This window comes from Solanum pennellii, chromosome 7 (genome assembly GCF_001406875.1).
Source record: "Solanum pennellii chromosome 7, SPENNV200".
Taxonomy (NCBI): Eukaryota; Viridiplantae; Streptophyta; class Magnoliopsida; order Solanales; family Solanaceae; genus Solanum; species Solanum pennellii.
The window spans coordinates 44514600-44531864 of NC_028643.1; the positions used below are offsets into that span (position 1 = coordinate 44514600).

The following is a 17265-nucleotide window of genomic DNA, read 5'->3' on the forward strand; positions in this document are numbered from 1 at the left end:
ACATCCCCAAAATAACATCAATGTCAAACATATCTAGTTCTACAAAATCCACCAATATGACTCTATTGGGAAATGACACGGGACAACCCCTATAAACTCTTTTAACAAGTACAGAATCACCCACTTGGGTGGAAACTGAAAAGGTTCATGGAAGACATCGGGAAGTACGTCAACATCATGGCCACAAAAGGGGTTACAAAAGATAAAGTGGCATCGGGATCTAGTAAAAGCATAAACATTAATGCAAAACACTTGTAACATACCGGTGACAACATTGCAAAATCCTCTTGATCACCCCTATTGCAGTGAGCATAGAAGTGATTTTTTTAGGAGCATTAGGGTTTGGAATATTAGTGGGAGCTTTGGTGATTTCCCTTTCTTTGGCCGCACGGATTGGACAATCCTTCAATTGGTGGCCACCTTTCCCACATCCATAGCAAACACCCATATAAAAAGACACTTCCCTTCATGCTTTTTACCACACTTGAAACAAGTAGTTCTTTCCACAAAAGGGTCACTCTTATCTTCTCCTTGAGGCTTAGGGGTAGTCGTCTTCCCTTGAGTGGGATTTGGAGCATTGGAGGGACTTGAATTGAAGAACCTCTTTTTGAACCTTGGTTTATCTTGTATCTCAAATCTAGCCTTGGAGAAATTTCCCTCATTGGGCTTTGATCTCTTCAACTCCCTACCAACTTGTTTAAGCTTCTGCTCCTCAATTTGTTCGGCGTGGACCATAAGATGAGAAATGTCCATGATTGGAATTAGCATAGCCAACCTACATTCATTCACCATAAGATTGGATATCCCCATAAAAAAAATTATTCGTCTTGGCCGTAGAGTCCCCCACCATGGTGGTAGCACACTTGGATAGTTGAGTAAACTTGAGGATATACTCCTTCACACTCATATTCCCTTGACGAAGATTGATGAATTCTTTCATTTTTCTCTATATTAGTTCCAAGGGAAAGAACCTATCAAGGGAAGTCGTTTTGGATGCCCCCCAAGTAATCTGGACTTTTCTAATCGGCCTCTCATCTTTCCATTGTTCATACCAAACTTGAGCCACATCTTTAAGTTGATAGGCAGCTAGATCCGCCTTTTCTTGAAAAGTCACTCACATTGCATCTACCACCTTGAATACTTCATCTATGAACCCTTGTGGGTCTTCCTCCACCTTGGATCCAAAGAATGTAAGGGGATTCATCCTTGTGAAATCCCTTATCGTTGAAGCGGTAGTACTAGTATTGGAGTTCACTTGCACTCTAGCATCCCTAGCAACTTGGGTAGGAAATATTTGAGTCAAACTATGGATGGAATTTGTTATCTCAACATTAGACATAGCCCTTTATTCAATAGGAACTTGAGGGTTTTGAGAAACTTGAGAGGAATTGCCTCATTCATATTCTCTTCTTCGGCCCTCTAGCATTATTCCTACTTGTATTCATGGCCTATAAGCATAAGAAAAGGATTAGAAGGAAAAAGTATAATAGAGTTAGGACTCCAAAAAGAATCATAGAATAATGAAAAAAGGAAGGTTCCTAATCATCTCATAGTACCCTATTCATAAAGGTGGTGCGCTTCACCTTTATGAATAAGACTCTACTAAACGTGGTGTGTGTGAAATAAGCCCTACTATTATACCAAACCTTATGCTTAGATACCAAGTTTGTAACGATTGGAGAGTACCTTCTAAATGTTACCAGCGTACTCGGCCCCGAAGGGGTCTTCTACAAGCCCTTAGCATAATCATCACATCATAATGAACTTGAAATAATGCAGAAAATTAAAAACTTTACATATAAAGTATACTTAGACTTCTCGTTTATCCATATAAGAAGTTTACATAGACTTCTCATTTAACAACATAGCCAAATTCATTAACATAGTCTGATATTGTCTCGCACACACCATCTATTAGTAAGAGTTCAACAAAAGTCTTCAAATAGGGTCCTTATCCCTTTAGACACAATACTCTTTAGAAAAAATGAACATAAAAGAAGGTTACTAAGTCTATAACATCAATAGAGAAAACATAGAGTGGTATCAAGTGCATATGTCCTCTGACCTTTGAGGACCTACCACAAGTCTTGGAGATAAGAAGACCAAGCTTCACTCAATAGTGGAGGAGCTACCAATTAGACGGAACCTATACTCATAATAGAAAAGGGACAAAAGGGGTTACTAAAATTTATGCACTAAGTATGGATAAATGCATAAAAACTTTTAAAACATGTGAAGGTACATTTACATGAAAAGTATGCATTTATGATGCACTTGAGGGAATTCACATAACGGACTTGGAAGACCTAGGAAACCAACTCTAGTACCTTCAAAACCTACTCGTGTTATGTGCAGATAGAATCTCGTTCTACTACCTACACGTTGTAGGACCTATCCAATAGCTAAAGTGTACATCCCACATGATGAGAATAAGCATTAACCGACATAGACTACACTAGCTAGGTATGGAATCCGGTGTCATAAAACCCCACACCGGGGAAGGTGTTCTACTTGTCAAAGGTAGAACTAGGACAAATCCCATGTAGGCACATGATTTAAGGGATATCAAAAGGCTTCTTTGTACTCTAGTCTCATTCTTAAGTAAAGCTGCAACCTTAAGCATATCTACTTGGTGCTTTTCCTTGGTTCTCATAGAGTAAGTTCATTCACAAAAGATTATTAGAAAAGGTACCATCCCTAAGCCTTACCAAATCACAATACCACTACCAAGAAGGGATCCACAAGCGTCTACTAATCAAGGTTCATTAGGATAACTCATTCATGAAACGGATACCTTGCTAGGTCTATCTGATTCACTTCATTATTAACCTTCTTTTCATATTCAAGGTTTACATTCACTTATGATTCTAGACTCATCAAGAAGAGGCACCATTCTTAGGTATACTTGTTCAAGAAATTCTCTATAATACCTCGTTTATCATTGAAGTATCAAGTAAGGACAACAAGGTCTACCTAAACAAGACACCATATCTACACATAGAGACTCTTCATAGTCTATAGTCATCACATACCAATATTTAGAGGAAACATGCTTCCATTCATAATATCATATAGCTTTATACAAATTCATCTCAACATCATATAGCAACTTCACAATATGCCCATCTTCCACAACAAAACCAATATTTAATTCACCTCATAGAGCCATTAAGATCACAATCATAATAACAACAAGTAGTAAGAACCTCCACTAAATGTGGATCAAACCATACAAAATCAACCCTACTATAATAATAAATTGAATCAACTCACCATTCTCCAATATTACAATTCACCATTATTCAACTTCCAATATAACAAGAGAATACCCATCATCATGCCCATAAGGCCAAATAACCAACTCAACCTTACCTCAACAATTCAACATATATAGGTATATATAACAATAAGAATCAACACTATAAAAAACTCTAAATACAATTCTATCTATAGACAATCACAATTATCAAACCCACTTTACGAAAATTAAGAAATTAGAGGGATCATGAGTTCATGAGGTTTTCACTTGAAATTATCAATTAGAACTTAATATAATCATAAAAATGTGAAACCATTTAATGCAAGAACCTATGAGTTAAAGAAAGAATGGGGTTTTCATCATCATTTGAAAATCTGAAATCTCTTTGAGAATTGGCTCTAGAGAGAAATCTAACTGTAGATAAAGAGTCATCATACCTTAGTATTGAGAAGACCACAAAATTTGGGTTGAAAACTTAGAGAATTGATCCTTTTCTTGGATCTTGAAAGTTCTTCAATGGAGGATTTGTGTAGAGAGAGAATCTAGAGAGAAGGGAGAACTTTTGATTTTTAATTTGAGGGTTTTGTTTTTGATTGGTGAATTGGGTAAAAGTTACTTACAAATCATTTATAATAAATCCTCAAAGTGCCCTAAACACCCCTACACTATTTGGACCTTTTAATTAACTCTAACTTGACCCTTATTTTTCGAACTTTCATCGAGGAGAAAGTCCGCAATGCGGAGGTGTTCCCTGGAGTTTCTGGAAATTAAATTTGGGACAGAGAGGTCCAAGACCATGTCCGCTAAGCGGAACAAATTTTTGTTCCTTTGTAGAGAATGTCCGCGACGGGACTAGCTCCCTAAAGGTTTTGCCCACAAGCAGTATTGACAGCTTCTTGGCCGAACCTTGGGTCCTCCTCAAGGACCCTTAGGTTGGTCCTTGGGTAGTTGTACCCGGAAGTTTTGACCCTAAACATGTACATCTAGTTGTTATGGTCATCACTACTGATCTAGACCTCAAAAAATACACTAACATTCAACCCAAAACACCTATCAACATTCGAGCATACAAAGGACTAGTCTTCGAATGTCTTGATCGATCCTTGACGCTTGACCTCAAACACAACCAATATGACCTATAAACTCATTTACTCATTAAATTACTAAGTAAATAACTCTTAAAAACCCATGTGAGGCTCTAGATCATCCTATTTCATTTTGGGGTGTTAGACTAGAAGATGTAGAAAGAAACAAAGAATACCATGTTCACAATAGTCTCTAAGAGTGTTGTAAGCATTGGTCAGGACAAGGCCACAATCATACCCAAACGGTACAACAAAATTAAACATCCTATGAAAGCTCATGAATAGGTGGAGCTTACCAACTCCCGGCTGAACCATGAATCCTAAAGAATGGGTCAATCAAAAACACTACCTAGACTTGCAAGCAAGAATAAAAAATGCAGTGTTCCAGTCAATGGGATGTAAGTACGAATAAAATTGTTTTTGTATATAAGGAAGAAAGTCAAATCATAAATAGCTACCGAAAAAGGGTAATGAAAATACCACCTAAAATAGAAAATTTTATAGCCTCCCTGGCTGACATCTGACTTTATGTAAAGTAAATATGCATCGTATGCTCGTGTAATAGAATATCATGAATACATACATACATATGCATACATATACATACATACATAAACATATATAATATATATGTATATATATATATATGTATATATATATATATATATATATATATATATAATACACATATGAAAATAAATGTCATACCCAATAAAGTGATAGCAATGGTTGTGCCATCGAGTAGTTAACCGACATCACATTTACCAACTTGTGGCGATTTGTGTCTCATACATAAAAATATTTACAATACGCCCTATACCTCCCAATTAAAGTTTAGGAATAGAATGCATAGTATGTCATGTCATGAATTTGTAATCATTTATCTTACCATAATCATGTAGTCAATCTTGCCTTGTTAATACTGTTGTTCTCATAATATTTTGCATAACATGTAAATGACTCATAGAATCTCATATGCTTGTAGGTTAAACTGGAACACTTCACTCGTATTTAGAAAGGTATCTTAAACCCGAGGATGTTTCTAAAGAGCTTACGTTTGTTCACTTAGTTTCTATAGATGTCTCCTTAGTAGTTTGTAAAAGAAAGTATTTCAAAAATAAATAATTTAGCGAGGAAGGAGGACGGATTGCAAATTCTTAATGTTCCTCCATAATATTTTGAAGTTACAACATCTAAAGAAGAATAAGAATATATAAACATTGACCGATAGTCAAGGGAACCAATGAAATGAAATATAGACGTTAAGTGCCCTATATAATTGAACGATTGGAATATCAGCATAATGGAGTCATAAAAAATACTTGAGCTACAATTCCAATGCCTTTTAAAAAAGTCTTTCTAGCAATAAAATAGTAAAACATCATTTTATGATTTAGGTTTCTAAAATTTGTGCTCAAAGGAAGTACAATGTTTAGCCTTAAAATACCTTGATTAAGAGTCTTGCAGCATTTAAATAGACTGTACCACATCCTTGCAGTATGTAATATACACAAAATCATGTGACACGATCATTACATGCAGAATAGTAACACCTCAGGGTCAAAGTAGCAACTTAGATATTACTAGTAGAGTGATTAGCTTGTCTAGCGCTTTTAAAATATGTGCTTCAATTCATTCTCTTTTCCAAATTACAATAAAAAAATTAGTGGCATGACACACATTTTTCAGCAACTATTAACAAGTGAAAACCTACAAAATTTCCCACCACAACCAAATGTCTGCAAAGCAATAAAAATTCGGTGTATCGTCACACCCCTCCTTTCCAACAGCAAAATAACCATAACCAAACCCAAACTATGTTACCATTAAAGCCAAAATATATGTAATACAGTCCTATAATTGTTCAACATAACCTAATAACTCGAACTCATGACTTCTGATCAATATCACATGAGTTCATCCAATTATTACAGTTGGAATCATGTCTTTCTCCTCATAATTGATAATGGCTTAAGAGGTCAGAACTTTAACTTCAACTTGGTTAAGTTTATAGTATTTTAACATGTCTTCTAAAATACCAAATGGTCTCCTCATACAAGAGACCTTGAACCAAGAAGAAACCATTTGAAAATCGCAATGAAATAATAGAACTAGTGCGATGCTAATTTATCTTACAATTCAATACCCATCTATACTTTCTATTCTCTCCCAAATTTATATCAATAACAATCACATACAAAAAAATCATTTTCAAGAATTCCGGCAAAAATAATATCAAAAAATACTTCAAAATAGCCCAACATCACATAACTATCCAAATACGATTTTCCAACTATCTATTCATGTGTTCTTGCTTATATAACTTTGTTATAACTTGAATTCACTCAATAAAATAAAGGGTGAGAATTCTTACCTCCATATAGAAGAAAAACCACCTCAAATTGAGACTCCTTCACCATGAAGCATTCTTCAAATTACAACTAACAAGGAGAAAAGAAGTAACATAATATTTAAGAACATTGGAATGGTGTAACCATGTTGAAATCTTATATATTTTGGTTTGGATGGTAGGTGAACCCTTAGAGAGGATTTTGGACTACTTTATTCTTATTTGTGCTAAAATAATAAGATGAAATGAAAGGAAAACAAATATTATAAAGCTAAACCGACATAGGGATATGGGGGCCATCTTCACGTGTCTGCTTGTTTAGTCTCACAACAATGTCAATGTAAATCTATTCCAAAGTCGTGTTAGTGAACTAGTTAATGCATTGTAAAAAGTAGATGTAAGATCCCGAAAATGAAATAGGTGAAGCTAGAGCCTAACATGGTTGTCATGATGGTCTAAGGTCCTAAAGTGGACTAAAATGTAGTATTGAGGCAGTGTCTAGAGTTTTAGGTGATTTAGAAGTGAAACATCAAGGGACGACCAAGGCGTTTGACGACTAAGTCACCTATGGTCCTCATATGTGGTTAGGTGCCTAATTGTGTGTTTAATGATTTAATGAGGTAATTATATGAGTTATTATGGTGCTTATAGTTAGTATGTCAAGTTTCATGAAGTTTGGAGGTCAAACGTCCAAGAACGTCCATGACGTTCGAAAGGTTTGCCTCGAAACAACCTCGGGTGTCTATGCATGTTTCGTCTCGAGTTTTAGATGTTCGTTTTGAATGAAACTGATGTGGTAGGTCCTAAAATCATATACGAACATATTTGGGTTGGAAACTTCCGAGTAAGACTCCATGTAGGACCCACAAGGGGCCCTAGAAAGAGGATCCAAGCTTCGAGCTCAACACTGCCATGCAGTGGCAATCGACTGCCCCGAACGACGGCCAGTTGATCAGGCGATGGCCCTTCGATGGATGTCATCGATTAAGCTATGCCTGCATGTTGATAAGATTCAAATGCAACCAACGAACCCCATCGACGGGGCGTAGTCTCACCCATGGACCGTCGATGGTGCTGTGAAAAATCTGCAACCTTTCTGTTAAGGCTTGGGGTTTTTGGAAATTTACCCCAAGTCTTATAAAATAGAAGGATGGTTATTTTGGGAGTTTAAGGTTATTTTAAGAGTATATACCTAATACTCTCATTTAAGCCCTAGCACCTATATCAAAACTCATTCCCTCCCAATGTTTCTTAAAAAACCTCCATAGAGCTCAAGGTGGAGATAAAGCTTGAAGATGGATCTTCAATGGAGTATATATTCAATTATCATTGGATTATTCTAATAAGGTATGATATTTATTCATCTAAGGCTTGCTATCACCTTAGATCCAATTTCAAAGATGATTTTCAAAGATTTCAAAAAGATGAAAAAGTCCAATTTCTACTATAAGTCTTGGGTTCTTGCATGAAAGGTTTTTGAACATTAAGATATGATATTATTGATGTATAATTGATGTTTTCCAATGAAATTCTCCATGAACCCTTGACCTTCACAAATCTCTCAATTTGACTAAAATATGGGTTATGTGATCATGTTTTGATATTAATGAATTCAAGTGTAGATTTTTATGGCTTTTGATTCATGTGTAGATTATGATTGATTGGTTTATAGGCTGTTTCAATTTGATCAATTGAGTATTGTATATATATTTTTAGATCTATTTAATATTAAGCTTATTGAATTGATATTTACTTAAGGCTTATGAATTCTAGTGTAGTTTCCTATGGGCTATTGATTGATGTAATAGTTGTATTAAATTGATATCTAGGTTGTCTTAGATTAATGAATCTATATTGAATTGACCTAGATTCATTGAGTGCTATAGTTTATGTATTGAATTGATGTTCATGGCCATGGGTAAGGTCCTTATGTTATTGAATTGGATGATTTGACTTTGGATTGAAGTGGTGAGATTGAACGATGGTATGCTGCCCTAGCTCTATTAATATTATATATAGTTTTTGTATTATAATGTTAATCGGTATGGTCCACTTATGTTGGCGTGCTATGTGAATTGATGTGGCCTTGTCGACGTTACTTTATGCAATATGATTATCATGGCCTTGTCGCCACTACTAGAAGTATTATTATGATTTGTGTAGTTGATTTATGTGAAGTATGAGCATATCTATCTATATGTGAAGTAATGTGAAATTATATGTTTTGAGATCATGTAGACTATGGCTATGTCCTTGTATGTGTAGTCTTAGATGTTGATCCATAGTTGTTCCTACTTGACTATATGAGTCTATGATGGTTATATTGATGATGATATGGTAGTGTATAGGATGACATAAAGATGATAAGGGTTATTCCTAAGTGACATAAAGAATGACATGTAATATGTGTTAAAGTGAAGTATGTTGTGTCTTGTATTGCTTTACTTGTGTCCCTTACTTGATGCATGTATGAATGAAGATGAGTTGTCTTGACTTAGGATGTTAAAGCCTCTTAGTCTTGTATGTACGAATGACATGTGACCTTGAATGATGTTAACCGGGTCTTTATGTGGAACCTTGAGCCTAGTGGTAAGGTTATGAATGTTGAAGTTGAAAGTCATAATGGTATCCTTCAAGTAAAGGAATGATAGACTTAAGGTTGATTGGCTGGAACGGCATCATATCAATCCTTGGGAAAGTCATTATGATCTTCTTATCGCCATTGTAAGGTAGCCCTAGTGGACCTTTCTTTGGTAAGGTAAATGTGATTGGGTTATGAACTAGATATGAAACCCTTTTATATGAACCTTTAATGAAAATTACTCTATGAGAACAAAGGCTAGCACCGAGTGACTATGGTAAGGGAAGTAGTTCTAGTTAAAGGATGAGACTAGAATACAAAGCACGCCCTTCATATTCCTTAACCATGTGCCTACATGGGATGTGTCCAAGTTCTACCATTGGCAAGTAGGATACCCTCATTGGAGTAGGTTAGAACTCCGGATTCCATGCTTTGCTACCATGGTCTATGTCGGTTATTTCCTATTCTCATCATATGGGATACCTACTAGCATTAGAGAAGTTCTATGGTTTAAGAAGTGGTATGGGACGCTATCTAGAGATTGCACAATAGGCTTTGAAGGTGTTAGTTAGAGTCCCTAGGTCTTGTCCAAGACCATTACTTGAATGTCTTTATGTGATGAATGAGTCTTAAATTAACTAATGAATGTAATGATTTAAGTTAAGAAAGTATGTTAAATGAATAAGTACTTATCTAGAGTAGTTAAGGGTTGTTTAGTTAAGTTGTGAAGGGGGCATGAGAATGGTCACTTTTTATCTTACCTAGATAAGTGTTAAGAATGACTCTAGTTAGGGAAGATGGTTGATTATATAGACATGATCCAAACTTAGGTATTCTTAAGGATTACTTAGGTAATCTTGAAGAGGCCAATCATGGACGTTATCTTCTTGATTTACTTAAGTAAGTCTTTTGATAACCTTTGTAGAGGAGAATGTCATATTATATGGATGCTAATGTATTAAGTGAGAATGATTCTATCTTAGGTAGTCTATAGTATCTCTTAAGTGTGTGTGTGTGTAAGGGATTGTATGGGCGGTTGTTTCACAACTCACTCAAGTGAACCTTAGAATCACATTTGATAGGAGAATCTCATATTCATGTGATTGATGTATTTGTAAGTGTGTATATCTCATTATGGGTGGTCTTAAGGATCATTTAGGTGTGCCTACAGAGGGTGTATGGGCGGTCTCTCTTTTTCTTACTTAAGTGAGTCTTAGGATAGCTCTTAGTGAGGGGATTATATGCTAAAAAGGTTTGTAAAGTGATAAAAGGAACTTCATTGTACAATGAAGTAAGTCATCCTGATGTTTTCCTAAAAAGGTGAATAATTGCTTAAATGATTTATTATGTGTTTCTAAGTTGTTAAATGTTGTTCTTATGATTATAGTATGATGTTTTAATAAAAATTCATGAAAAGCATGTTATTTTCTAAATTTCCCTTTTTCATTGGTTTTTGCATGGCTTTCATACTTAGTGCATCTAATGTGCTAACCCTTGCATGGCTTTCATACTTAGTGCATCTAATGTGCTAACCCTTTCTTTTCCCTTTTTGACTAAAGTGGAGGGAAATGTGCCATGGAGGGTGGATAGGTTTCTAAGGGTTGAAGATGAAGTATTGGTGAGTCCTCATCGATTCGAGGACAATATCCACGTGTTCCCTTATGTCTTAGTCTTTATTTTATGTCTTGTATGGGTTTAGTCCCAAGTATTGTATACTCTAAAGTCTAGAGGTTCAAGGAGATGCTGTAAAGGTTTAATGTATTAAATGAAAGTCTTCCTCTTGTGTAATGATTATGGAAAGAGTTCTTCGTGTGTGAACAAAGTTTTAAATTATCACTCATTTTAGTATGTTTATTATGCAAAGAATGATACGAGTGGCTTAGATGAGACTTCTTGAAGTCTCATTTGCCGTGTGGCTACACAAGGACGCTCTAACTTCTATGGTGTACTTGCGGGTTGTTACAGTAGACTTGTAGACCTTCGATTGGTATCTTAGGGTCCTTTTAAGAGAAAATTCTCGAAACATTTAACTAAAATTTTAGAAAGTTTATCAAAGAAACTTACTCTAACTTTGACGAATTTTATTTTACAATTTGCTTGACTTCAAAATTTCAATCATCGTGCAACTATATTACTTTATAAAACATCCTTATTATCATATAAGACAATCTTAGTCTTATCCCTAAAGTACTAGTTAATTTTAACCTTCCGAACGAGCGGGTGTTACAAGAGGCATTCTTTAACTCGAACCTGTTTAAAGGATAAGTTTAGTCTAATTTTTTGATTTGACAACCCTTTAAAACCTTATTTTCCCGACATGATACACCAAGTCATATACACCTCATACACTCATGCCCCATGCTACATATATTATGTAAAAGAACCACGGGCTCTCACATTTGGGTTTAGAGTCAAAATCATGATCAATGGATGGGTTATATGGAATTGATTAGAAAGCATGAAATTGAGTATAAGTATTCATAATATGAGTAAATCAAATAAATTAAATCCATACAAATATAACCCATGAGGAATTGAATAAAAACCTAACCAATTGAATTAAAATTGAATTGGAGAAATAAAGAATCTTTTGAGACTCAATGGGTGAATAATACTCATTGATGAACTTCGTACATACCTTAATCTTGTATCTCTAAGCAATGATGAAGAAAGGTGACTTGAACTTGAAGAATCCTTGAGAGCCTTGGAGAGAAAACCTTGGAAAGAAACTTCAAAAATTTTGGGGGAATGAAGAGAATGGGTAGAACTTAGGGGTTAAATCAGTTATTAAGTCCCTTTTTATAGACAAAACGACTTAATATAGGAATAGGAGCATAGGAAAAAAAATGCAAATACCTCTTTAAAAAATAACTTTCAGACAGCCCTACGGTCCATACGAATTCCTACGGCCCGTTCTGGTGACCTGTAAAACCAACTTTGGAAACCCAAAAAATTCATTCATTTCCCATAAGACCATTATACAGTCTATTTAATATTTCTATAGTCGCTGGACCACATCTGTAGAACCCAATTTAACTCCAAAATCTTTAAATTTTTGAAGCTTTCTATGAAACTCATTATACGACTCATAGAAAAAATGATGACCTGTTAAATCCTTCGGTGACACGGAGGTCTTAAAATAAATCTCTGAATCCACCCTATTAATTATCTCTACAACCCGTCAAACTATCTACAACTGTCATGTCGATTCATAGGTCTAATCTTCAGAAACTTAATTTTTCAAAACTCAAATCTAGGTCTAAGACTTCGTTCCTGTGGTCCATATATTTGACTCGTAGAACCTGCTCAATGGAAAAAATAGTATTTCAATTTTTCTTTCGAATTTCTAACTTCCAGGATGTTATATTAGTGGTAGCCACTTTAGCGGCCTAGGGACTTCTTAGTCGGGGTTGGCCAGCCATGTGCTTGGTCGTTTAAGCGGTCATTTTGCCACCTTAGTGTTAATGATTGGTGAATATATCTAGATGTTCCTCCTCATTTTCCCAAAATTAGAATCATTTTTATGTGATTAATTTTGACCTAATGTAATTTCATTTTATTGAGCTGAAATAGTGTTAGGGCTTTATAAAGCTCATTATTCACGCTCGTAGACCCATAAGTTCTAATAATTTCCTTACCTTTAAGCTTGATTTTGAAAATTCTTAAGCTATTTTATGTTGTGGCATGTTTAGGAATCGTTAATGCTTATATTATGCCCATGTTTGGGGTACAAGCTCCTTAAACTGATTGGGACCCAATGATGGAGTTAATTTTGTGACTCTTTACATGGGTCCCAAAATGCCATTTTTGGCTTTTTAGTTCTATTTTTATTACAATTAGGGTGTCAAAATGTGTGTATTGATGTGTGGATAACTAATTCAATAGAATGGCATCATCTGGAGGTGGCTCAGAAAGGGAAGGCACCAGTTTAGTGGTTTTCAGCAGTGTGATAGGCTTTGAGGTAGGATACATCGTACTATCTATCGATCTTGTTTGTTGATTGTTCTAGCATGCTAATTAGCTAATTGTGGGGGTGGATTTCTAGCATTATTCCTTGTTATTTTCCCTACTTGTATCATTTAGGCCTTTTTCGATTATTTTAGGTGATTCTTGAGATTTGTATTACTCATTGACATCCAATTTGTCACAGTGAGTTGAATTTAGGCTATAATGACCTTAGTGTTGTTATTGTGGAGTGTTACCTTATGTTTGGATAGAGTTACTTTAGAAGTAGAATTTTAGGGCCCATACAACTAGTTTTGGGATTGGATTTAGGTTAGATGATACCGATCGAGCTAGGATATGACCTTCTAGTAGCCCTGCTTGGACCTTTGGTTAGTGGGCTAGGGTGAGTGGTTAGCTTGACTCATGCAGGGCCCTTTTTACGTTTAGCTTTATAGCTTACCCAGGGTGAGATTATAGGAGAAGCTAGCTAGTGTTGTGGATATTCTTATGTGAGATTCATGCATAGTAACCAAACTAGGTTAAGGATGAATCCCACAAAGAGCCTACTTGATTTATTTTAATAATTTGATGTTGAGATTCAAATCAGTAACTATTATTGTAACATTAGAAATTTTTATGAGAACTAATAACTATTACTTTGATTCCTACCAATAATAACTGTGAACTAGGATTATAGTTCTTAGTTATCAGAATTCAAATAAATACTTTATTATCAATTCATTCATTTGTGTTCGTTGTGCAAAACTTATAAATCGTTAAGTCTCCTAAATCCTCTTGGCCTAACTAAAAGAATATAATCGTAAGTCCTTCCCGACAATTGAGTATCAAATTAAATTGTTCATCCATCAAAAGCCTCATGCAAGCTAGTTGTCATTACAAAAAATATACCCTAGGTGTAACATGACGTATAGAAACCCGAGAAGCCCTATACAAGTCACTTAGCATGCATCATAAAGGATAATTAAAATAGATATTTCAAATGAAACAGTCTTATATCATAAAAGAGTTTGACAAAAGTGTAAGTCTAACATAAGTCTCAACAAGCCATCTATTATCAGTAGGACGTAACACATATATCACATAAAAAATCTGAAAATTGAAATGGCTTAAAGATATACAAGTATCTCAGTCCTTGGAATGCGAGGACTCACCAATTATTGAATCCAGTAAAATGATCCACTCGCCACAAGTGTGAGAGATAGAAGGTCTGACCTTAAACTAATGAAACCATGTATGCACAAGTATGCATTAGTACATCAAATATACTAAATATGGGGAAATATGCATAAAATAGGCATAGTAGCATGAATAACTTACAAACATGTAGTGCATAACCAACATTTGAAAAATTAAGGGCTTAAAGAAGCAACAACATATAAGTCATAAGATATAGTCAATGCATTTGAAATAACGGAAAAAAGAAAGCTTTGAAAAAAAACTTAATCAATTTTTAGGATATTAGCTTTAACCGACAATAAGACAACGAGAGCTATGTCATGGAATTCGGTATACCCCTCATACCAAAAGAAGGGGATCTACTTGTCAAGTTTGCTAAAGTGGATTCACTAGCTAGGTCATTTGAGACAATCCAATGGGGGCATATAGTTAGGGGTTATAGGTTGCTTCTAGAGACTACCCTATTTGAGTCTCCACCTCAAAGCGCTCTTCGTTTTAAGTCTAAATCTCAATAGAATAGATAAAAAGTCAAATATAAATATAACATAGGAAAGACAATGATCAATACCAGTCCACATCTTAAGATCAAATCATACAATAACTCCATCTATTTTAATCCAAGCATAAGTGAGAAAACATTTCACCAATGTGAATTCCTATGTGAGAAATATCATTCACAATTCATACATATTCATATGTGAGAAATGCTTTCACTACAATATTGATACTTTCATTTAAAAGCATCATATAATCATAAACATCATTTTCATAAGACATGCATAATCTTCCAAAATTAATGGTTCATGGGTTCATTATAGGTTCATAGTTGAAAATCGTGAATGATGCATGGGTCAATATAATTTCAACTAAATATCATGTATTCACATTAATCCATGTACTGGGAAAACTTAATCAATGATACTAAATCATTATCGAATGAAACTCATAAAGAACTATAAGGAAGCCTAATTTGTTCAATGGAAATTGGAAACTTTGGGGACCCCATGGAGGAATAGACTCCATGGGTGAATACCCACATACCTTACTACTCAATGCCCACAAAGAATGGTAATTTGGTGACTTGAATGGCATTTTAGCTTGGGTTAGGTTTGTTTAGGTTGAGAGGAAATTGAGGAGTGAATTTGATTAGGTTTTGGGGATTTAGGAGAATGGGTTTGAAGTGGGTAGTTTTAGGACTTAAAAGATTTATATAGGACTTAAGGTAGAAGACAAAACGACTAAGTATTGGTTTAACATAATTAGGAAAAGACCCAAAAGCCCCTTATAAATAACTATCAAATCCTTTTACAATTTGGACTTACTTCATACGGACCATCCTAGTCAGTAGTAGAAAAGTTCAGAAAACAAAATTTTTCTGATCGACTTTGACGAGACTTGTCTACGGCCTATAGAACTTTCAACGGTCTGTAGACACCAACCATAAAAAATAACTTTTGGCCGAACTTTCAATGGTCCGTAGACACCAACCATAGAAAACAACTTTTGGCCTTCGAAATTCACTAAGTCAAAGATCCATCTACGAGACTCATCCATGACTCGTAGATCATTTGACGAACCGTACTGGTGAACTGTAGAAAGTCCTACGAATGGTAGATTGGTCTCATAGACTTGAACATGTTACTGCGATAAAATGCAGTCTGATTGTTTTTAAAATCTGAGGTGTTACACTATCATCTATTGAGATTAAGTTATTAGATGGTAGTTGATAATACCAAATTCTTGTTAATGGTCCTTTTTACTAATATTAAGTTCTTTTATCAAGAAAATCAGAATACTGACGAGTTATTTTAATCTTGTCAGTCATTAAAAAATATTAATTGTAGAAAAAACTTGTGACCAAGATCACCTTGTCACAAAAAGACATTTATTGGAAAAGATCATTATCATCATCCATACTTTAAGTTACATAACCCTAATTATGAGTTTATTTATGCTCATAACTAGCGGTAAACAATTACTATAACAACTTAAACTACTAGAGAACATATATATAAAAGAAAGTAATAAGAACATTTGATTGATGTAGCTTTTGCAAGTGAGTTTTGTTTGTTCCATAATAATCTACCAGAATTTTATAATAAACCATAAAACTTATAAAAGTGAATTCTAATCTCTATTATTAAGTTGTAATCCTCTACTAATAATTCGTGACGATTAGTAAATTTACACTCATTTTAAGTCTGATTAGCACAATAATTAGTGTCTTCAATGCCCGATTATGTCCTATTCTGATAAAATATTGATGATTTTTAACCATGGAAAATGCAAGGATTGACGTTTGAAAGAATGACCAAAAAAGCTTAAAGAAGTGAAAATGATACATTGTTGATCACGATATGAGAAAGGCAGATTGCCTAGCAAGAATGGGATCGCCCCAACTACAATAGGTGTAGGGCTATTTGCTGATGGGATAAATCATAGGTAAATGATGATGCGCCGAGTGGAAAAAGGCAAACAAACATCACTAAAATTTAACAGTGTTGGGTGATAAAATGGAAGTTCAAATGGAGAATTAAGGTGTTGATCGAGATTCATCATACCAGAAAAGATCGCCGAATGAAGATCAAATACCTGAAATCTGAAATGAGAAAAAGGTTTGTTGAACTCTGATTGGTGATTTGTTGATTGAGATCGATGAGCGCAACTAATGTCACCAAATGGGGAGCACATGTTAGTTCTGGGCCAAAGTTTGAGAAACTATAAATAGTTTAAAGGAGAGAGAAAAGGCAGTTCAAAATTTTGGAGAGAAAATTCTTAATATTTTAGAGAGAGCAACACTTTCTATTGAGTGAAAAATACTTTTATGACCAAGGGTTTTGAAATTAAT

The 17265-nt window shown here is 34.8% G+C and overlaps 1 protein-coding gene across 1 annotated transcript; it reads right to left on the reverse strand.

The window, feature by feature from the left end:
- Window positions 1-405: 405 nt before the first annotated feature.
- On the reverse strand, window positions 406-1339 carry LOC107025022. Its single transcript, XM_015225906.1, has 2 exons — window positions 1119-1339; window positions 406-775 (listed from the first exon to the last, which is right to left on the reverse strand). Exons 1-2 carry the CDS (start codon window positions 1337-1339, stop codon window positions 406-408), a joined length of 591 nt encoding a protein of 196 aa, XP_015081392.1.
- Window positions 1340-17265: the final 15926 nt, after the last annotated feature.